This window comes from Rhinatrema bivittatum, chromosome 4 (genome assembly GCF_901001135.1).
Source record: "Rhinatrema bivittatum chromosome 4, aRhiBiv1.1, whole genome shotgun sequence".
Classification (NCBI taxonomy): Eukaryota; Metazoa; Chordata; class Amphibia; order Gymnophiona; family Rhinatrematidae; genus Rhinatrema; species Rhinatrema bivittatum.
In genome coordinates this window covers 19,628,641-19,652,246 of record NC_042618.1, presented here as the reverse complement: position 1 = coordinate 19,652,246, position 23,606 = coordinate 19,628,641, and the positions used below count along the sequence as shown (strand labels likewise).

The 23,606-nt window shown below is 45.0% G+C and overlaps 1 protein-coding gene across 3 annotated transcripts in view; it reads left to right on the top strand.

Annotated features, from left to right (window-relative positions):
• The window catches only part of CCDC88C (coiled-coil domain containing 88C), a 569,522-nt gene extending 548,672 nt beyond the window's left edge, over positions 1–20,850 (top strand). For 2 of the 3 annotated variants that reach the window (XM_029597798.1, XM_029597797.1), the window contains exons 29-30: positions 4,770–5,068; positions 18,135–20,850. In XM_029597798.1, the coding sequence (XP_029453658.1) occupies positions 4,770–5,068; positions 18,135–19,118 (1,283 nt within the window). In that variant the 3' untranslated portion in view covers positions 19,119–20,850. The remainder of the gene's footprint in view (positions 1–4,769; positions 5,069–18,134) is intronic. The other variant, XM_029597799.1, reaches the window with a different exon arrangement.
• Positions 20,851–23,606: the final 2,756 nt, after the last annotated feature.

The window sequence follows — 23,606 nt, the reverse complement described above, 5'->3', positions numbered from 1 at the left end:
ATCTTCAGAGCCATCTCCCCCTGAGGAGAGAAGACGTTCTCCTCCAGAGGACCTGTCCTTTATTAATTTTATAAAGGAAATGTCTGAAGCCATACCATTCCAACTTCAGACGGAAGAGGACTCCAGACAAGATGCTGGAAGTGCTCCAATTCGTAGATGCACCCAAGGAGATCATGTCCATACCTGTTCATGAAGTCCTCCTGGACTTGCTGAAGAGGAATTGGGAGCATCCAGGATCTGTACCACTGGTGAATCGAAAACCAGATGCCACCTACCTGGTACAGACAGCCCCTAGTTTCCAAAAACCACAGCTGGATCACCATTCTGTAGTTGTAGAGTCAGCCCAGAAAAAGGTACGACGTTCTAAGCCTCATTCTTCCATACCTCCAGGGAAAGAACAGAGGTCCCTGGATGCATTTGGCCGTCATGTTTTCCATGGCTCAATGCTTATTTCTCGCATTACTTCCTACCAGTTATACATGACCCAGTATAACAGGTACCTATTTAAAAAAATCCAGGAATTTTCTGAGTCTTTACCCGACCAGCTTCAGGATCAACTCAATACCCTGGCTTAGAAGAGTCTAGATGCTGGCAAGCATGAGATCCGTGCTGCCTATGACATTTTTGACACTGCTTCTAGGGTGTCCGCAGCAGGGATTAGTGCACGAAGATGGGCCTGGCTGAGTCCTCTGACTTAAGACCAGAAGTACAGGACCGGTTGGCTGACCTGCCTGCGATGGAGATAATCTCTTCGGGGACAGAATCCAGGAGACTGTAGCATAGCTCAAAGACCACCACGAGAAGCTATGCCAGCTTTCGTCTGTGCCTTCTGATTTTCTGTCCACCTCCAAAAGGACATTCCGAAGAGACTCTAAGCGGCCTTCCTTCAAGCCACAGAGATATTATCCTCCTGCTACTCGAGGTCGCCCTCCAGACCTTACCAGAAAGGTCAGGCCAGACAATCCAGGCCTCAGAAAACTTAGCCAGCTCCTCCACCGGGCCCAGCTGCTGAATTTTGACTCCTCGCTGGAGAGCATAAGCTAACCTCCTCTACCGTCCGTACCTGTCAGCGGTCAGTTATGCCACTTCACCAACATATGGCACACTATCACTTCAGATCAGTGGGTACTTGCTGTACTGATTCAAGGCTACCACCTCAATTTCCTGTCTGTACCAGCAGACTCCCCACCTTGGCTGACGTGGGGATCATCCGACCACTCCTCTCTTCTGGAGGAGGAGGTTTCAACCCTCCTGAGATCCCGGGCGATAGAACCGGTGCCCCTTTCCCAGCAGGGACAGGGGTTCTAATCCCGGTATTTCCTCATTCCAAAAAAGTCAGGAGGCATTTGTCCAATCCTGGACCTGCGTGCCTTAAACAAGTATCTACAGAAGGAAAAGTTCAGGATGGTAACCTTGGGCTCTCTACTTACTCTTCTGCAAAGTGGAGATTGGCTTTGCTCTCTGGATCTTCAGGACGCGTACATACATATTTCGATCACTTCGTCTCACCGCAAACTCCTTCGATTCCTAGTCAGCCCCCGGCACTTCCAGTACCGGGTACTGCCCTTCGGCCTAGCATCCGTATCTAGAGTCTTTACCAAGTGCCTTGTAATGGTCGCGGCCTACCTGAGGTGTCAGGGCATCCATGTCTACCCTTATCTCGAAAATTGGCTGCTAAGGGCTCCAACTCAAAAGGACACCCTAGCCTCCTTACGTCTAACTCTCCATACATTGCTGTCTCTCGGGTTTCTGATCAACTATCCCAAGTCCAGCTTAGTTCCATCTCAAGCCCTATCCTTCATAGGAGCCGACCTGGACACCGTGCAGGCTAAAGCATTTCTCCCTCAGGATCGAGCTCATACTCTCATGTCCCTAGTGCAGTGCCTCCAGTATCGAGATTGCACAACAGCTCGTCATTTCCTCATTTTGCTGGGTCACATGGCATCCTCTGTACATGTCACGCCAATGGCACGCCTCACCATGAGTCATGGAATGGACTCTGAAGTCCCAGTGGGTTCAGGCTTATCATTCAATGTCCTGCATTGTCCACGTTACCAAGCAACTCCGCCTGTCGCTGGCCTGGTGGATGCAGCTTTCCAATCTTCTTCAAGGCCTTCCCTTTTAAATTCCAGAACCTCAAATTATTCTGACAACGGACGCCTCCAACCTAGGTTGGGGTGCTCATGTCGACGGCCTCCAGACTCAGGGAACCTGGTCTCCAGAGGAAGCCAAACATCAGATAAATTCCTGGAGCTTCGGGCAATCAGATATGCCCTCAGAGTCTTTCAGGATTGCCTCTCCAACAAGGCCATCCTGATTCAGACAGACAACCAAGTGGCGATGTGGTACATCAACAAGCAAGGGGGAACGGGATCCTACCTTCTGTGTCAGGAAGCTGCACAGATATGGGTGTGGGCTCTTTCCCACTCCATGTACCTCAGAGCGACCTACTTGGCGGGCGTGGACAATGTTCTAGCGGACAAGTTGAGTCAAACCTTCCATCCGCACAAATGGTCTCTCAACCCCACGGTAGCGTACACAATCTTCCAACGTTGGGGGTATCCACAAATAGACCTCTTTGCATCCATCCACAACCGCAAAGTAGAGAACTTCTGCTCCCTCACTCACAGCCGCCACTCACAGCCGAGGGATGCTTTTGCCCTCTCGTGGTCCAGTGGTCTCCTCTACACGTATCCTCCACTTCCACTCTTATCGAAGACTCTCGTGAAGTTTCGAAGGGACAAGGGCTTAATGATTCTGATAGCCTCTCACTGGCCACGCCAAGTCTGGTTCCCAATCCTCCGGGACCTATCAATTCGCTGGCACATCCCTCTAGGGGAGGATCAACTTCTGATAACTCAGAATGACTGGTGCCTACGCCATCCCAACCTCCAGGCCCTATCCCTGATGGCCTGGATGTTGAAAGGTTAATACTCCAACCCCTTAACCTTACGAAGTCTGTATCCCAAGGTCTGGTAGCTTCATGAAAGCCTTCCACGAGACGCTCTTATCATTCTAAGTGGAAAAGGTTTTCGGTCTGGTGCATGTCCATGTCCATAGACCCCTTCACTTGTTCCACTGTGAAGTTTCTGGACTATCTCTGACATCTGTCAGAATCAGGCCAGAAACCTTCCTCTATAAGAGTGCATGTCAGTGCGGTAGCTGCTTTCCAGAATGGCGTGGGAGATCTCTATTTCAACACAGTCCTTAGTCACACGATTCATGAGAATCATGAATCTCTCATGCGCCACTTGAAACCTCCATTGCGCCCTCCGGCCCCCGCTTGGGACCTTAACGTGGTCTTAGGGTGGCTCATGAAACCTCCGTTTGAGCTTCTCCACTCCTGCGATCTAAGAACATAAGAAATTGCCATGTTGGGTCAGACCAAGGGTCCATCAAGCCCAGCATCCTGTTTCCAACAGAGGCCAAACCAGGCCACAAGAACCTGGCAATTACCCAAACACTAAGAAGATTCCATGCTACTGATGCAATTAATAGCAGTGTCTATTCCCTAAGTAAACTTGATTAATAGCTGTTAATGGACTTCTCCTCCAAGAACTTATCCAAACTTTTTTTGAACCCAGCTACACTAACTGCACTAACCACATCCTCTGGCAACAAATTCCAGAGCTTAATTGTACATTCAGTGAAAAAGAATTTTCTCCGATTAGTCTTAAATGTGCTACTTGCTAACTTCATGAAATGCCCCCTAGTCCTTCTATTATTCAAAAGTGTAAATAACCTATTCACATCTACTCGTTCAAGACCTCTCATGATCTTAAACACCTCTATCATATCACCCCTCAACCGTCTCTTCTCCAAGCTTAACAGCCCTAACCCCTTCAGCCTTTCCTCATAGGAGAGCTGTTCCATCCCCTTTATCATTTTGGTTGCCCTTCTCTGTACCTTCTCCATCGCAACTATATCTTTTTTGAGATGCGGTGACCAGAATTGTACACAATATTCAAGGTGCGGTCTCACCATGGAGCGATATAGAGGCATTATGACATTTTCCAGGCTGGCAGGCAAGATTCCATTTTTGGCCAGTCTATTCTACGCAGCTTATTCTCAGCTTAACTACCCAACATCCTACCAGCGACCCCTTCATGGTTTTCAGGATGCCCTCCTACCCAAATCCACCCCTGTTGTTGTGCCTGTTGCACATCTTTGGGTGCATTTGGTGCATTGCTTGGGCATCCTCAGCTCACTACTCACCCATATGTGAGGACTACCATCCTGCTTGTCCTGTGAGAAAACAAATGTTGCTTACCAGTAACAGGTGTTCTCACTGGACAGCAGGATGTTAGTCCTCACGAAACGCGCCCACCACCCCGTGGAGTTGGGTTTGCTTACGTTTTTAATGTTTTATTTTTCGCACGTACTTATTGCTATATACGAGACTGAAGGGGGACCCCTGCTGGATGAAGGGTTGGTGCCATGCTGGGCATGCCCAGTAGGTGCCAGTCAAAGTTTTGGAAACTTTGACACCAGTGTTTGATTGGGCTCCATCCTGATGATGTCACCCATATGTGAGGACTAACATCCTGCTGTCCTGTGAGAACACCTGTTAAAGCAACTCTGCTTTATACACGTGTGGAAAAAGTTAATTTTGAGCTATCCTGTTTGTTTTGATTAACCTAATATCTTTCACAAGCACAGCATTTACCACATAAATAATGCTAAGCATCAAAAATTTGTGCACCATTACACTGTGAAATAAATGCCTTACTTGAGTAAGAGAGAGCTTTAAACTGCTGTAATTGGTCTAGGTTCTTCAGATCATCTTCCTGGTAGATCAGAGATTTTTAACAGTGAAGAAATGGTACCAAGCAGAGATGCAAATGCCTTAACTAGAGACAGCTACCTGCATTGCTCCAGCTCTGTGCTATTGGGAGTTGTCAACAAAGAGGAACCCTCCCTTTCTAGAAATGGTCTGATCATTTGCGATGCACCTCAGAGGAATAAGCCGAGCCAATCACATACCCGACTACGCACTGCCTCTCCAGGCAGTGAATTGGTGACACTGAAGGAGTTCCTGGACGAAAGCAACAGGTTATCTCCACCTAGTGTAAGTAAAGACTGTAACATTGCTCTTCCATTTTTAGAGTTAGCACTTCTTTCCAGCTACCTTTGTTTTTTTCTTGGACATATGTATTGACCTAATGTGGCTAGTGGTGCTGTGAAGTTGTTTTCTCTGTCAATAGCAGACTGAATTAGCCATAACCAGTGGGTGATGGCTCCTAATGGACCTCTCTCTTGAGCACAGTATAGCTTTTGCACTATTGAGCTTGTGCAGTAGTTCCAATGTGAGTGCTGCCTCATGAGCCCCTCAGTCATTTTTTTTTATCCATACTGTTTCACCTCTCTCTTTCAAAATATTCCAAGTAATTTGTGGGGATCCCCCCCCCCCCCTTTTCCCTCTTCCTGCTACCTCGACAGCCCCTCAACAGTACTTTTCTGTACTACACAAAAACAAGAAGTGGTGCCTGGGCTCAGGAAGTCCATTATCAGCAGCTTCAAGGACTGGGTCTATGGGCACAAAATGTCTGTTGCCGACAACCATGACCTATGTTACAGGCGCCTGGAGCCTTTTCATGACTCCTCCAATTGCTACAGTTGTGGCCAGATGTTCCCCAGAACTCAAAACAGGGTCTACAAGATGACCAAGCTTTGGGGACTGTTGAACTCCTCATCTGCAGGCTCAGCTAAGGCTTAGACCAGCAGGGGCTATGAGTCTAGGGCATGGAAATGTCAGGCCTTGGACTCTCTGGCTTGGGTGGAGCCCAGGAAATGGACATTGCAAGTGGCACAGGTTTCAGATGCACCGGCTGAGCAAAGGCCACCTGTCTTTGTCCTGGAGTTCTCAGTGCCACACTTGGGCTTGGAACAGTCAGCACCATCAAAGTTTAAACCTTGGTGCACTTGGCATCATCAGAGCATGAGGGATTGGCACAGTTGGCGTAGAAGAACCTGGCACAACATCCACCTCTGGTGCCAATGATGCATCTGGGCCCATTAGCCCCTATCTCACTGCTCAGCTCAAGCGGCAACAACACTGAAGCACCAGGTGTAAGGGTCTGTGAGCAATTCTTGCTTCTTGTCAGCAAGGGCCCCTTAGTGGGCCTTGAATACCAGCTGCTTAGTCCTCCAAGCTCTATGGCTTGGAGGGCATGCTAGCAGCAGTGTTTGCTGCTGCCTTAACTTGGTCCTAGTTGTGGACCTACATATGTTTTAATCTTAGCCTTTGTGACCCTAATCTGAAGCTTTCTAATCTTCATTTGTTCTGTCCTGTTCTTGTTTTTGGTTTTAGTCTAGTCTTGCTTTCCCTGTGCATTGTCTATTTTAGTGGGTGACTTTCTGTACTCTGCCTTGGTTTTGCAGTCAGTCTTGCTTTTGTAGGTGCTCTTTAGTCCTTACTCTGAGTGTGTGTGTCTGTCTGCTCCTGTCTGTCCTGCTGGCCACCAGCATCTAAGGGCTTAACCTGAGGGGAAGGTAGCTGGTACAAGCAGAAGGTACCATAGAAACATAGAAATGACGGCAGAAGAAGACCAAACGGCCCATCCAGTCTGCCCAGCAAGCTTCACATTTTTTTCTCATACTTATCTGTTTCTCTTAGCTCTTTGGTTCTATTTCCCTTCCACCCCCACCAGATTCCTGTCCTGCTCCAGCCAGTTTTCACCAGTATCCAGGCCTGCTCCAGTTCCTGGGGTCAGAACACCATCAGTACACTGTGGCAGCAAGCTAAGGTGAGAGACCCCACAGGCAAGACAGCATGACTGATTTGAGCAGGACAGGAATCTAGTATCATCTGCCTATACCAGACAACCCTCCCTCAGGTTGAGCCCTCAGGTAACCTGGTTTGATTTTTTTTCAGACCTAGATTCTCACCTGTCCAAGTATTTAGCACATCTAAGTTTTGTAACCTTGAAAGAACCATGTATTTCTAGCAAAAAACCCAGAGTTTGGACTTAGTCTTTGTTTAGCTATTAATGTTTGTATTGTCTGTGTGGCTTGCCACACAAAGAATCCCGTGCCCACTGGCTGTTCAGCACTGGCTCCAAAGAATCCAGTGCCTGCTGTCTTGACAGCTCCAGCAAGTCCAGCACCTGCTGTCCAGGCCATTCCAGCTAAGCTAGCACCAGCTGCCTCTACAGTTTGATTCCAGCCATTTCTGAGTCCACTCTGAAGATTCCAATTCAAACAGCTCCTGTTCCAGGCATCCACTCCAGAGAATCTGCTCCAGGCATCTGCTATGGAGAATCCACCACCAAAGGCTGTAGACTCTTCCCTTTTAGAAGGAGGTACTGCTTTTTCTGAACCCATTTCTGTATGGCATCCTAGAGGTCTCTAGGGGTGTCTGAAATCTGCCCTTTTAGAAAGGGTTTATGTTAGGGTCTGTGGACAGATTTTGCCTTCCACTAGCAGGGCCCTCAGTGGATCTTGAATACCAGCTCCTTAGTCTTCCAAGCTCTGTGTCTTGGAGGTCTTGCTGGTGGCCATGTTTGGTTCTGCCTCACAGTTATAAGCCATCCTCTGAGTCAGTGTCTTGCCTTTGTGACTTTAATCTGAGGCCTCCTAGTCTTAGTTTGTTCTGTTTTTGTTTGTTTAGTTCTTGCTTTCCCTTAGCTTCTCTATTTTAGTGTACCCTGTCTTGGTTCTGCAGTTCAGGCCTTCATTTGTTGGGTGCTCTTTAGTCCTTGTCTCGAGTGTGTGTGTTTGTGCACTCCTATCTAAGTGCTGCCGGCCATCAGCACCTGAAGGCTCAACCTGAGGGAAGGTATCTGGTACAGACAGACGATACCAGATTCCTGTCTTGCTCAAGCCAGAGTACGGAATCAGTTACGGTGGTGGCTGCAGCCCGGCCACACGAGCCGGGGGTCAAAAATGTCCCTCCCAACCTGGACCCTGCTCACTACAGATGCCAGCCTGAGCGGCTGGGGAGCACACTGTGAAGAGCTAACCGCCCAAGGGCGGTGGAACATCAACCGACTAGAGGCGCGGGCAGTCAGGTTAGCCTGCCTGCGATTTGCCCACAGACTTCGAAACAGAGCAGTCAGAGTGATGTCGGACAATGCCACCACGGTGGCATACATCAACCGACAGGGCAGAACCAGAAGCCGACAGGTATCCTTAGAAATAGCCCCCCTGATGGCTTGGGCAGAAGCAAATCTCCAGGACATCTCCGCCGTCCACATCGCCGGGAAGGACAACACCATGGCAGACTTCCTCAGCAGAGAAAGCCTAAACCCGGGGGAATGGCAGCTGTCATCTACGGCCTACCAGATGATTGTGGATCAGTGGGGGACTCCGGGCATGGACCTACTAGCGGACAGGTCCCACGCTCAAGTACCCAGATACTTCAGTCGCAGGCGAGATCCTTTATCCCACGGGATCGACGCCCTGGTGCAGCCATGGCCTCAGGGGATCCTGCTGTATGCCTTTTCCCCATGGCCCCTGCTGGGCGCCATTATACACAAGATTCAGCGGCACAGAGGCCTAGTTCTTCTGGTGGCCCCGGGCTGGCCAAGAAGACCCTGGTACGCAGACATGAGAAGACTACTGGCAGGGGATCCTCTACCCCTGCCCCCTCACAGGGACCCTCTGCGACAAGGTCCCATCCTCCACGAGGATCCAGCTCAATTCTCTCTTACGGTCTGGCCATTGAGAGGGCTCGACTGAGGAAAAAGGGATACTCGGGGTTGGTAATAGATACTCCTCTGAGCACGCAAGTTCTCCACATCACTAACTTATATAAGGATCTGGAGAGTATTTGAAGCCTGGTGCGAAACTCGCAGCACCAATCCACATGCCGCTAAAATCCCCATCATTTTGGATTTCCTGCAAGATGGGCTTCAGAAGGGTCTGTCCCTCAATTCCATCAAAGTTCAGGTGGCAGCGCTATCCTGCTACGGCCCCAGGTGTGACGGCAACAGCATTGCCACACACCCAGACGTTTCACGTTTCCTGAAAGGAGTCAAACACATTCGCCCGCCACTGAAATGGCCAGTGCCCCTGTGGAACCTCAACCTAGTTTTGGAATTCCTAGCGGGACCCACCTTCAGACCCCTCCGAGGCCTGTCCCTCCGTTTGTTAACCTTGAAGATGGTGTTCTTGCTGGCCGTATGCTCAGCACGCCGCATCTCAGAGCTACAAGCGCTGTCCTGCCGCAATCCATTTCTCAGAATCACCCCAGGGGCTATCCATCTTCGCACGGTTCCTTCCTTCTTACCCAAAGTGGTCTCACACTTCCACCTCAACCAAACCATATCCTTGCCAACCATGGAAGGGTTGAAGAAATCTGAAGCAGGTCGAATACTGCGTCATCTCGACATCAGCAGGCTGCTGTCCAGATACCTGGAAATGTCGGAAACAGTACGAAAGACGGACCACCTGTTCGTCCTTCACAGTGGGAAGAGGCAAGGAGAAGCGGCCTCACGGGCGACTATTGCTCGCTGGATCAAAGAAGTTATCAAGGCGGCCTACGTAGAAGCGGGAAAACCACCACCTCTACGAGTCAAGGCCCACTCTACCAGAGCACAAGCGGCCTCCTGGGCAGGAACTAGGATGCTGTCGCCTACAGAGATATGTAGAGCGGCAACGTGGTCCTCCATCCATACCTTCTCCAGATTCTACCGTCTTGACGTCCAGGCCAGGGAGGACACAGCATTTGCAAGGGCAATCCTAAACGGACCTCGGGCAGCCTCCCACCCAGTCCGGGAGTAGCTTTTGGACATCCCATTCGTTCTGAGTCCATCTGCTACACGCTAGGAAATGGAGAGATTACTTACCTGATAATCTCGTTTTCCTTAGTGTAGGCAGATGGACTCAGCATCCCGCCCGGCTGCCGATATATATGGGGATTCACCGCTTCAAGGTAAGCCATGTTTCCTTACATAGGGCATCCACCCTGCCGGGTGTTGACGCCTTCCGGTTGAGAACACTGGCGGTCTCCAGCTACTGTCAATCGGTCAGGTTAATCAGGTTCAGTTAATCAATCGGTCAGTCACACATATATCCATAATGCTTTTGCAAGGAAGATTACTGAGCTTCTGCACTTCCTGCAGGGGTATATGTACTACGTGCTGACGTCAGATCCGTCTCCAACTGCTAGCACGAGCACACTATACCCATTCGTTCTGAGTCCATCTGCCTACACTAAGGAAAATGAGATTATCAGGTAAGTAATCTCTCCATTTTATATGTCACTATAATATATTGATGCTATAACTGCCAGCGCAATCACCACTCACATTCTAGTGTGTAATCAGAACTGCATGTAGGAGTTCTCTGTAATAACTTAAAAGTGTAAGTATGATGTAGTCACAAGTTATAGCTAACTGATTGTTCAGTTTTAGTATTGCTGTCTATACTTAACTTTCCATTTGGTCGCTGTAACTGACAGTTGTGAGGCTTTCACAATCGGGCTGATGAATACCGTGCGTTGGCTGCAGTGCACGGTTAATCCGCAATCGGACTAGTGTTTTGGACACGTGTCCATATCCCCCGATGCAAAACAGAGGTATGCATGTCCTATCGCGCACATAGGTAATAGCGCTCATCACATGCAAATGCATGTTGATGAGGCTATTATCAATTTCCCCTAGATAAAAAAAAAAATGTGCGCCAGAGGTGCAAATTTCTAAAAGTAAAAATGAACGTCAGCTTTGGAACTAGCGTTAAGTTTTGAGGAGCCCAAAAAGTGTACAGAAAAACAAAAAATACTGCTTTTCTATACTTCCTCTGACTTAATATTGTGGTGGTATGGTCCAGACTACCCCACAATTTACCCATGGCAGTAACTTCCGTTCCATGCAGGTTACCCCCATACTGAAATGACTGGGTAAATGTATCATCGGGACACGCTAGAGAGATAACGTTCCTGGATGGAATAAATGATAGCTTTATGGAGCAATTGGTTCAAGAACCGCCGAGAGAGGGAGCAATTTTAGATCTAATTCTCAGTGGAGCACAGGACTTGGTGAGAGAGGGTAACTGTGGTGGGGCCACTTGGCAATAGTGATCATAATATGATCAAATTTGATTTAATGACTGGAAGAGGAACAGTGTGCAAATCCAAGGCTCTCGTGCTAAACGTTCAAAAGGGAAACTTTGATAAAATGAGAAAAATTGTTAAAAAAAAAAAAAAAAAAAAACTGAAAGGAGCCGCTACAAAAGTAAAAAAAAAAATGTCCAAGAGGCATGGTCATTGTTAAAAAAAAAAAAAAAAAAAAAAAAAAAAATACCATTCTAGAAGCACAGTCCCGATATATTCCACACATTAAGAAAGGTGGAAAGAAGGCAAAACGATTACCGGCATGGTTAAAAGGGGAGGTGAAAGAAGCTATTTTAGCCAAAAGATCTTCATTCAAAAATTGGAAGAAGGATCCAACAGAAGAAAATAGGATAAAACATAAACGTTGGCAAGTTAAATGTAAGACATTGATAAGACAGGCTAAGAGAGAATTTGAAAAGAAGTTGGCTGTAGAGGCAAAAACTCACAGTGTAAACTTTTTTAAATATATCCGAAGCAAAAAGCCTGTGAGGGAGTCAGTTGGACCGTTAGATGATCGAGGGGTTAAATGGGCACTTAGAGAAGATAAGGCCATCGCGGAAAGATTAAATGATTTATTTGCTTCGGTGTTTACTGAAGAGGATGTTGGGGAGGTACCCGTAATGGAGAAGGTTTTCATGGGTAATGATTCAGATGGACTGAATCAAATCACGGTGAACCTAGAAGATGTGGTAGGCCTAATTTACAAACTGAAGAGTAGTAAATCACCTGGACCGGATGGTATACACCCCAGAGTTCTGAAGGAACTAAAAAATGAAATTTCAGAACTATTAGTAAAAATTTGTAACCTATCATTAAAATCATCCATTGTACCTGAAGACTGGAGGATAGCAAATGTAACCCCAATATTTAAAAAGGGCTCCAGGGGTGATCCGGGAAACTACAGACCGGTTAGCCTGACTTCAGTGCCAGGAAAAATAGTGGAAAGTGTTCTAAACATCAAAATCACAGAACATATAGAAAGACATGGTTTAATGGAACAGTCAGCATAGCTTTACCCAGGGCAAGACTTGCCTCACAAATTTGCTTCACTTTTTTGAAGGAGTTAATAAACATGTGGATAAAGGTGAACCAGTAGATATAGAATACTTGGATTTTCAGAAGGCTTTTGACAAAGTTCCTCATGAGAGGCTTCTAGGAAAAGTAAAAAGTCATGGGATAGGTGGCGATGTCCTTTCGTGGATTGCAAACTGGCTAAAAGACAGGAAACAGAGTAGGATTAAATGGACAATTTTCTCAGTGGAAGGGAGTGGACAGTGGAGTGCCTCAGGGATCTGTATTGGGACCCTTACTTTTCAATATATTTATAAATGATCTGGAAAGAAATACGACGAGTGAGATAATCAAATTTGCAGACGACACAAAATTGTTCAGAGTAGTTAAATCACAAGCAGATTGTGATAAATTGCAGGAAGACCTTGTGAGACTGGAAAATTGGGCATCCAAATGGCAGATGAAATTTAATGTGGATAAGTGCAAGGTGATGCATATAGGGAAAAATAAACCATGCTATAATTACACAATGTTGGGTTCCATATTAGGTGCTACAACCCAAGAAAGAGATCTAGGTGTCATACTGGATAACACATTGAAATCGTCGGTTCAGTGTGCTGCGGCAGTCAAAAAAGCAAACAGAATGTTGGGAATTATTAGAAAGGGAATGGTGAATAAAAAGGAAAATGTCATAATGCCTCTAATATCGCTCCATGGTGAGACCGCACCTTGAATACTGTGTACAATTCTGGTCGCCGCATCTCAAAAAAGATATAATTGCGATGAAGAAGGTACAGAGAAGGGCTACCAAAACAAGGGGAATGGAACAGCTCCCCTATGAGGAAAGACTAAAGAGGTTAGGACTTTTCAGCTTGGAGAAGAGACGACTGAGGGGAGATATGATAGAGGTGTTTAAAATCATGAGAGGTCTAGAACGGGTAGATGTGAATCGGTTATTTACTCTTTCGGATAGTAGAAAGACTAGGGGGCACTCCATGAAGTTAGCATGGGGCACATTTAAAACTAATCGGAGAAAGTTCTTTTTTACTCAACGCACAATTAAACTCTGGAATTTGTTGCCAGAGGATGTGGTTAGTGCAGTTAGTATAGCTGTGTTTAAAAAAGGTTTGGATAAGTTCTTGGAGGAGAAGTCCATTACCTAATATTAATCAAGTTGACTTAGAAAATAGCCACTCTATTACTAGCATCAGTAGCGTGGGATATACTTAAGTTTGGGTACTTGCCAAGTACTTGTAGCCTGGATTGGCCACTGTTGGAAACGGGATGCTGGGCTTGATGGACCCTTGGTCTGACCCAGTATGGCATTTTCTTATGTTCTTCTTATGTTACACCATCCCTTTCTTCAAGCCTTTAGGGATCCACAGTTTGTCCCATGACCTTTTGAATTCATTAACTGTTAATTTCACCAGCCCTTCTGTGGAAGGGCATTCCAGCATCCACCATTCTCTGTGAAGAAATATTTCCTGACATTGGTTCTGAGTTGTCCCTCCTATAGTTTTATTTTGTGACTCCTAATTGTACAAACCTTCAGATACCTTTCAGGTATCTGAAGGTTTGTATTATATCTCCCCTGCGCCTCCTCTCTTCCAGGGTATATATATTCAGATCCTTCAGCCTCTCCTCATAAGTCTTACTATGAAGACCCCACACCATTTTGGTCACCCTTCTTTGAACTACCTCCATCCTGTCTCTATCCTTTTTGAGGTACAGTCTCTAGAACTGAAAACATTACTCCAGGTGAGGCATCACTAAGCACCTACATAAGGGCATTGTCTCCTTTTTCTTACTGGTTATTCCTCTCTCTATGCAGCCCAGCATTCTTCGGGCGTTTCAGGGGCATTCTAGAGAAGGACTGAGGTATCCGGCTAATCTAGGCAAATACTGGGTATATCCGACTAGATTAGCCAGATAACTTTAGACCTGCTTCTGAGCAAGTCTAGTTACCCAGCCTTGTATGGCCAGGAAGCTAGCTACTTAACCGGATCTGTAAAAGGGGAAAAACATATATGTAAAGGGGTCTGTGGCCCGTTTCTTTTGATTCCTTGATGAAATTATAAATGACACCCTGTCAACCTTGCATCTCCACCCCCCCCCCCCCCCACCCCAAAACCCAATAAAGTAAATTTGTGTCCCAGGCCTGCCAACCTCATTAGCAGAAAACAGAGTAAGACTAACTGGTCAATTCTCTAAATGGTAAATAATGCAGTGGACCAGGACTCTGCATTGGAACCGGTGCTTTTTAATCTTCCTCTGAAACAATTGCTATTTAGTGCTTTCTACACTTGAGCAATGAGAGATGTCTAATATAATGTTAATGTAGTTTATAGAGAGGTTCCCGAAGTGTCTGCATGCTTTCCTTCAATTACTTAAAGTAAAACAATATTTATCGTTTTCAACTTTGTTCGATTTTAAAATTTATAGCTGTTATGAACCAGACAACCTGGGCAATTTTTGCTAGTGTACAAATATTTCCCCTCCCAAGACTTTTGTCCTTACTCTCATTGTACTAGACAAAAAAGTAATTTTTCAGGCTTATTCTTTGCTAATAGGCACATTATATGGATACATTTTATGCCATGGTATAGTGATGCAAGAGCTCCCACTAGATCAGAGCTTTCCAAAGTGTGTGTCGCAACACTTTAGTGTGTCGCCTGCAGTTTGCCGGTGTGTCGCGCAAGCCCGGTGCACGTGACACACCGGCAAGTGGGAGCCAATGCAGCCGCCGGTGGAGCTCATCCCACTGGCGGCTGAGCAGTGTAATATCGCTGTGCTGTGTGCCGGAGACACACAGCAGGAAGATCAGCATGGCCGTGGTGGAGCTCACCTCACCACGGCCCGAAGAAGAAAAAAGTCATGTCGAAACGTGCCTTCCTGCCCATGAGGCCCCGGAAGAAAAATATTACCGGAGCCGCATGGGCAGAAAGGGGGAGGAGCGTCAGCCGCGTGCAGAAGAGGAGCAGCAGCGTTGTTGCAGCGGGCGAGAAGAGGAGGAGGCCCGATAGCAGGGTCCCCACCGCAGATCGGCCCGAGAAGATGAGGGCCGCTGCCGTCGCCGCGATTGGCCCAAGAAGATCAGGGCCGCTGCAGATCCCATCCTGCATCGACCCATGAAGAGGAGGCCCAGAGGTAAGAGAGAGGCTGAGGGCCTGTAGAGTGCGTGTATGAGGTGAGTTGAGCGATTGTGTGCGTATATGAGGTGAGTTGAGAGATTGTGTGTGGGAGTGAGGACCTGAATGTTTGCAGAGACAGCATGTGAGAGAGCCTGTGTGTGTGTGAGAGAGACAGCATGTGACAGTGAGAGCCTGTGTGTATGAATGATTGTATGAGAGAGAGCATGTGACAGTGAGAGCCTGTGCTTGAGCAAGACAGCATGTGGGAGTGAGCTGGGTGTGTGAGAGTCAGACAAGCATGTGCAAGAGAGAGTCTGTATGAATGATTGTATGAGAGAGAGCCTGTGACAGTGAAGAGCCTGTGTGTTTGTGAGAGAGAGAAAGCATGTGAGAATGAGAACCTGACTGAATGTTTGAGGGAAGAAGATAGATGGAGAGAAAAGAAATAGAAAAAAAGACAATATGAAAGGAATTGGCAAAAAAATAAGAAAGGGGAGGTGGAACAAAAAAGCCTGTGACCAACCAATTAGAAAACTAAGATCAGACAGCAAAGGTAAAAAAAAAGAAATACATTACTTTTTAGTGATTGGCACATGTAATCTTTGGTAATGTGCAAGAGTAGCACTTTCTCTATGCTGATTTCACAATGTACGAGATCAACATGGAGGAAGTGGAAACCCACGGGGCCTGCACAGAGGAGGCAGCAGAATGGGCTTCAGTGCCAATAGTAGCAATCAGCGCCTCCCCAATAGCCATGCGGTATCAGTGACAGTGGCAGCAGAGGAATGAGAGAGGCTCCGAGGTTGCTAGCAAAAGAAAGAGAGGGGGTTTGCCTTTAGTGTGTGCCTGCCTGAGGGTGTGTCTGTGTATGAGAATGTATGGGTGTCTTCCTGGAGTTTGTATGTGTGAGAATAGGTGCCGGCCTGTGTGTGGTGTATGTGTGTGTGAGAATGAATGTGTGCATGCCTGGGGGATGGTGAGGGAGTGGTGTGAAAATGAATGGGAGCCTGCCTGGGGGTCAGTTTAGTGTGTGAGAATGACTGGGAGCTTGCCTGGGTGTGTGTGTTTGTGTGAGAATGTTTGGGAACTTGCCTGGGTGTGTGTGTTTGTGTGTATGTGAGGGAGCCAGAGAGAGTGTGTATGAGAAAATCCAAGGGAGTAAGAGTTTGTGTGGGGAGGGGGGGGGCGGGGTGTGGAGGGAGAGAGAGTGTCTTAGAGCCTGAGAGTGTGTCAGTGTCTGTGAGAGCAAGAGGTTATGGTGGGTATAAGAGCATGAATGTGTATGTATGTGACAGTGTATGTGTGAGAGAGAATGGAAATGTAAGTATGTGTGAGAGAGAGAGGATAACCTCCTAATCCTTGACAATATCAGGGTGACTGGAAATCAAGAGCTCCCACGTATGGACAGCAGGGGCTTTTTAAAATCCTTATTAGTTTTAATTATTGGGTGTTATTTGATATATGTGCTGTTTTGAAATATTTTATTGGTGTTTGGGAAATTGTAAAAAATGTATATGATTTTAATGAATAGAAATTCTATTTATCAGTAGTTTTAAAATATTCTTTTATTAGTATGGTTTTACTATTATAACTGATGCTTTATGTTTCTTGATTTTATTTGTTTTATGAGGAATGGTGGTTCTGTTTTTCCATTATTAATACACAGAGTCTGGCTTCTTGGGGTTTCCAATTCAGTTTTTGTCTAATTTGTGCTCCTTTATTTTGTATTCTGTATTTGGTGAGGGTCTGTCTCTGCTCTGTGTGTGTGACCATGATGAGAAATTCGCTAGCATAGGGATCTATAGCAATCGGGTTTGTTTTGTTTCCTCAGTAGGTGGTGTATTGGTATTCTAGGACCCAGTATAATATTTACCCTTGCTTTTTCACAGGTAGGGTTATTGTTGTTTGAGTCCTTGGTGTTATTACTGTTATGTTATGATGGGATTGCAGTATAGATTTTGAGTGTCTTTTTTGCGAGGTTTTGTGTTAGTTCACAATGTGCTTGGCAGGGGAAGCTGTTTGTGCTGCTGTTACTGTGAAGTGACACCAGAATTTGAAAATATCTTTTAGTATGATGAGCTGTAAGGGAAACATTCAAGCTCCATTGTTTGGGGGAATTTCAGTGGATGCACAGAATTACAGAACTGGAGGTGCAGGATTTATATTGACATTCTGTCCCTTCCTATAAATTCCAGACTTCACTCTCATAGCCATATAGAATTAGTTGAATGAAGCTATCAAATAATTATATAGTGTGAAACTGGCCAGCTTTTTAAAATTACGCAGAAGACCCTTTGGACTTTCTTATTATCACTAAATATTCAAAAGCTGTGTTCATCCCATCAAGCTCATATATCTCATTAAAGAGGTAAATTGAATAACACAATAACTTTGTTTTATTATTGTTACTCATAAATTATAACAATAACATTAATCTTGGAATATTATATATTTTTAATATAAAAGGTTTTCACAAGATAGGTTGTGTCATGAAACATTTTAATATGTATATATTTAAGGAAACATACATAAATTGTCGAAATACATTTTGTTCGTTTAACCTTTAACCTCTGGTTTGCTAATAGACTGAATTACTGTGTCCCGAAATTATGTTTGTCTAAAAAGTGTGTCACCAACATGAAAAGTTTGGAAAGCTCTGCACTAGATTATACTATTTAGCACAAGCATATATTTTATATTTATTTTGACAACTGCCAAGTTAACCTGACTGTTGAAAATAAGTTGGGTTGTGTTTGTATTTTACGTTACACTGTCAATAGTACCAAACAACTAGAATATTTCACTTTTGAGTGAGAAAAAGATATGTACTTATTTTATGTTTATTCTTCAATGGAAAATGATCAGTGAGTGCATTAATAAAATTTCCTGTTTAGAATATCCATGATCAGTAACTTCATTCAATCCTTTTTCCACTTCAGGATTCTCCCAACAGTAGAGAAGATCTGCTGAGTGATTATTTTAGAAAAATGAATGATCCCCCTGCCATTGGAAGCCAGTTGATCCAGCCTGGTAGAAAAGAAGCTCCAAAAATGCCCACCAGCTATGTTACACCAACTGTAAAGTTGGCTTTCAGCACCGGAGATGGTAGATTGGGTAAACCAGGACACTACGTAAAACCAAATCTGCGTCAGACAGAGCCTCTGTCAAGCTCTACAGCTTCCCTTAAACACATGCAGCCCAGGCAGAATTTGCACCCTCAGCAACTCGGTGATGCCAGCAGCAAGAGCAGCTCACTAAGTAGAGCATTTAGTTTAGCTTCTGCAGACCTTCTTAGAACAAGTGGTCCAGAGGTATGCATACCAGAAGCCCCTCTAAAATCTGGGACAGAGTCTGAAGTAGGCAAGGACCTTGGCAGCCAGACCTTGCCACCTTCTACATCTTCAAGGCCTCATATCATCCTGAGAGAGAGACCACAGTCTGCAAAGGGAGCAGGTTCCTTGCCAGATGTTGACTTTCGCTGCAGACCATTTGACGCAAGACGTCTTTCTATGGCTATTCCTAAAGATGAGCGAACCCCAGCTGTTCAGCAGCTTACTGGTCCTGCTACCCTCTCCACTAGCAGCTTTGGCCTTGGTAGTGCACAGCAGGAACAGATTTATTCATTTGCAGGACAACAGCCACATTCTCCAGTACAGCATACAGCTGCCAGATTGAAATCAAGATCACCACATTTTGGGGAAGTAGCTCTGGTTACTCCTGTTAGGGCTTTGCCCAGTCATGCTGAGGGGGAAGGAACCCCAGGACAAAGTACTGCTGTAACATCCAAAGCCCAAAATAGGTCCCCAGGATCAATAGATAGCATGGAGGAAGTCAGCAAAGGAGTCAATCCTAAAAGCACCTCTACACCCACAGATTCAAACCAGGACCAGCCAACAGTTTGGTTTGAGTATGGTTGTGTGTGAATTATTATGGATGGTTTGCATAATGTGTAAATTTAAACTACTGTAATTTTTTTTTAATTTCTCTTGGAATTTCTTTAATGTAACAAATCTGCATCATGTACTTATTCGGAATCTGTTATGCTTGATCTGCCTGCATTGTGGTTTGAATTTTTTTTTAATGTTCTTACACAAAGAATACTTTTTATGGTAATTTGTAAAAGTTGAACACTGGAGCCATTTTTAGTCTTGAAATCACCCCACCCAAAGCAAATGATTTCCCTTTGAATCTTTTGAAAGGAATATTTCCTGTTCTCAGCTGTTTAGCTTTTTTGATCTTTCTGATAATGGAAATTAACTTGCTGAGCCTTAGACCTTACTTCAAACAGCAGCATAGTCTACATCGTTCAAAATATTTCTTGGTTCTAGTTCCCCGTTTCACTCTTTTCTAATTCACTCTTTTTATGTTTTCATGCATTTTTTTGTAATAGATTTTCACCCCATCTGATAATCTTTTTCCAAGTCTATTTTTCTGCTGTTATGGTTGTACTATACTGTTTGTATCAATATGATGTCTGTGAGTGCTTCTGAAGAGAGTCAGCACAGCAGTACCTTGATTTGCTTAGATTCATCATGACCAGTGTGACATGGTAGGAAAAGCTTTCTAAAATTTGAAAACATTTTTTTCCCATCGGAAATCAAATTAAAATCATAATGTAAAAGGGGGACGGTATCTTATTTATTTTACTAACAGCTGAGGTTTATTTTTTTGTATTTCTAGACCTACAAAGAGAGGCTACAGAATGGCATACAGCAAATTTAAATAACCAGCCAAGAATATGAGAAACAATATTCTTTTTTTTTATTTGTTTTACTGCTGTTGCTGCTTTAAAGTATTTATCGAAGTCTGTGTGAGAGAATGTAAAAAATAAAAAAATATATTTGTATGGTGGGACAAGCTGAGCACTTTTACCCAGCACATTACCAAAGGGTTAAGTTGATAAAAACAATGACCACCGGAGTGGATGAACATTATAAATTGAGTTGGAGGAAGTCCATTTTAAGCACACTTCAGTTCCTCCTCCTCTTGCCCTGCAGCTTACACCAGCAGATTTTATTCTCTGAAAAATAAAAGGGTGTGTGCACCATGAAAGTTGTGTACCTTCTCTATAAAACACTGGAATGAATGCCTTCTGCACAAAGCCACTTCACAGAGTGCAAGTTGGCATGTAAATAATGTATAACTGAAAAGCTCAAAGTACTGTACAGATGTGCTGCGTAAATTAAACTCTACTTAAAACACAAGCCTTAGTGGCTTTCCGCATAGAATACTTGCAATCCATGTCTGAAATTGGGTGGGAATCATCCTTTTCTAATACATTTGTCTATTATTTTTGTTTAGCAATTCTATATAGAAACTAAAATCTTTTTAATATAGATATATGCCTTGGCTGATAAAAATGCAATTTTACAATCTTATTTATGTTTATATATGGAAATTTGTCAAGAATCTCTTCTGTTTGTGTGTGCCTCTCATGCTCTCATATTTGAAAACTGCTGTTTTTCTGATCTCTTTAACCCTAATGAATTTGGAAACACTTTTCTTTGCAGTTGTGATGATTGATATAGTAAGACATTTGAAATGATTGCTTTTGTTTTGGGATTTTGTTTTATTTTGGAAGGAAGTTATAAATTATCCAATAATCAAATGGAAAAGTACTTGATTGTTTCTAATAAATTATAAAATAAACTGTGACTTTCATTTTTTATTCATACTTGTATAGTTGGAAGAAAGACGAGAGGTACACTGAGCTCAATTTTCTTCTAATTTTCTAAGGTCATCTTTATGTAATAGTAATCTAGGGAAGGGTTAAACACTTCATCTGTAACCAGCTCCATAGCAGTGAATAATCCTTCTGAACCCCAAATATGCTGATCAGCTTAAGTTCCTGGATCAACCCTATACCCCAAAGTCTAACCACATCATGTCCATAGATGTATTTCTCTCTTGATATTTAGTGATATAGCCATGACTTCCTCATTGACAAAATGTATAATATCACTACTTTTTGAGGCAAGAAGCCTTTTTTTTTTTTTTTTTTTTTTTAAGATGGTGATATATATTTTCAATTCACCTTAGAGTAGTACGTCCCAAAGCTGTCCTGGGGCTCTGAACAGCCACTTGGGTTGTGCTAACCTGGAGAAGAAACTCTACAATGTGATTCAATTAGAAATTTAAAAAATAGCTAGAACATTAAAAACATTCAATACCATATAATCAGATATAGAATGAAACTGAAACATCTTTGCCTTTTTTCCCCTACCATACTATCTTCTATCCTTAACTTCATCATCCTACTTCTGAATTTTTTTTCTATTTTCTTTTCATTTTGCTTTGCCTTCTGTGATTCTCCTTTTTCCAGCTGACCTATCCTTCCCGCTAACATTGATTTCCTAGAGTGTAGCCAGATGGACTCAGAACAAGTGGGTATAGTGTGCTCATGCTAGCAGTTGGAGACGGATCTGACGTCAGCACAGGTACATATACCCCCACAGGAAGTGAAGCACTTCAGTAATTTCCGTCTCCAAAGCAGTTTGGAGAGCCTGCACGCTCGCTGAGCGTGTTTTCCAATACTACTTTCTACATTCGTCCGCCACTGAAGTGGCCAGTGCCCCTGTGGAACCTCACGGGAGCCACCTTCAGACCCCTTCGGGGCCTGTCTCTCCATTCTCTAACTTTGAAGATGGTGTTCTTGCTGGCTGTGTGTTCAGCACGCCGCATCTCGGAGCTACAAGCGCTGTCCTGCCGTGATCCCTTTCTCAGAATCACTCCAGAGGCTATCCATCTTCGCACGGTTCCATCCTTCTTGCCTAAGGTAGTCTCACAATTTCACCTCAACCAAACCATATCCTTGCCAACCACGGCGGGTTTGAAGAAATCAGAAGAAGGGCGTTTGCTACGCCATCTCGACATCAGCAGATTGCTGCCCAGATATTTGGAAATGACAGAAGCAGTACGAAAGACGGACCATCTGTTCGTCCTTCACAGCGGGAAGAAACAAGGAGAAGTGGCCTCTCGGCCCACCATCGCCCACTGGATTAAAGAAGTTATCAGAGCGGCCTACGTAGAGGCCGGGAAGTCACCACCTCTACAAGTCAAGGCTCATTCTACCAGAGCCCAAGCAGCATCTTGGGCAGAATCTAGGATGCTGTCACCCGCAGAGATATGTAAAGCGGCGACATGGTCCTCCCGCCATACCTTCTCCAGGTTTTATCGTCTGGATGTCCAGGCCAGGGAGGACACAGCATTTGCGAGGGCGGTCCTATGCGGTCCTCAGGCAGCCTCCTGCCCGCTTCGGGAGTAGCATTTGTACATCCCACTTGTTCTGAGTCCATCTGGCTACACGCTAGGAAATGTTGAGATTACTTACCTGATAATCTCGTTTTCCTTAGTGTAGACAGATGGACTCAGCATCCCGCCCGGCTGCCGGTATACATGGGTTTCACCGATTCAAGGTAGGCCATGTCATTTTCTTACATAAGAGCGTCCCCTTTGCCAGGTGTCGACGCCTTCCGGTTGGGAACGCTGGTGGTCTCCAGCTACTATCAATCAGTCAGGGGAATCCTGTTTCACTAATTATTGATCGTCAGTACACATATATCCATAACAGCTTTTGCAAGGAAGATTACTGAATTGCTTCACTTCCTGTGGGGGGGTATATGTACCCGTGCTGTCGTCAGATCTGTCTCCAACTGCTAGCACGAGCATACTATACCCACTTGTTCTGAGTCCATCTGTCTACACTAAGGAAAACGAGATTATCAGGTAAGTAATCTCAACATTCTCTTATCTGTAACGTCTCTCCATTTCTCTCTTCTCTGCCTTTTTTACCTCTGCTCTTTCTTTTGCATCTCATACATTTTGTACATTTATTTATTTTATTTTATTTGTAGTATTTATATACTGTCATTCTGTGACCAATCACAATGGTTTACAAAATAAAAGCATAATAACAGATAAAATCATAAAATATATAGGGGTAGATTTTAGAAGTCCTGTGCACGTAAATCCTGCCGGATTTACGCGCGCAGGGCACTTGTGTGCCTATTTTGCATAGGCCGCCGGCGCACGCAAGACCCGGGGCTTTGCTTAGGGGCGTGTCAGGGGCATGGTGGTGGTCCGGGGGCGGGGCAGGAGGCGTGGCTGTGGTCCGGAGGCGGGGCCGAGTGCACCGGCACAGCACGCAAGTTACGCCAGAGGCAGGCGTAACTCAACGAAATAAGGTAGGGGAGGGGGATTTAGTTAGGGCTGGGGGGTGGGTTAGATAGGGGAAGGGAGGGAACGGAGCAGGCTGCGTGGCTCGGTGTGTGCATCCTGCCGAATTTGCGCAGCCTTGCGCGCGCCGACCCCGGATTTTAAAAAATACGCACTGCTACGCATGTATCTTTCAAAATCCGGCGTACTTTTGTTCGCGCGCGCGCATACTTTTTTAAAATCTGCCCCATAAAGAA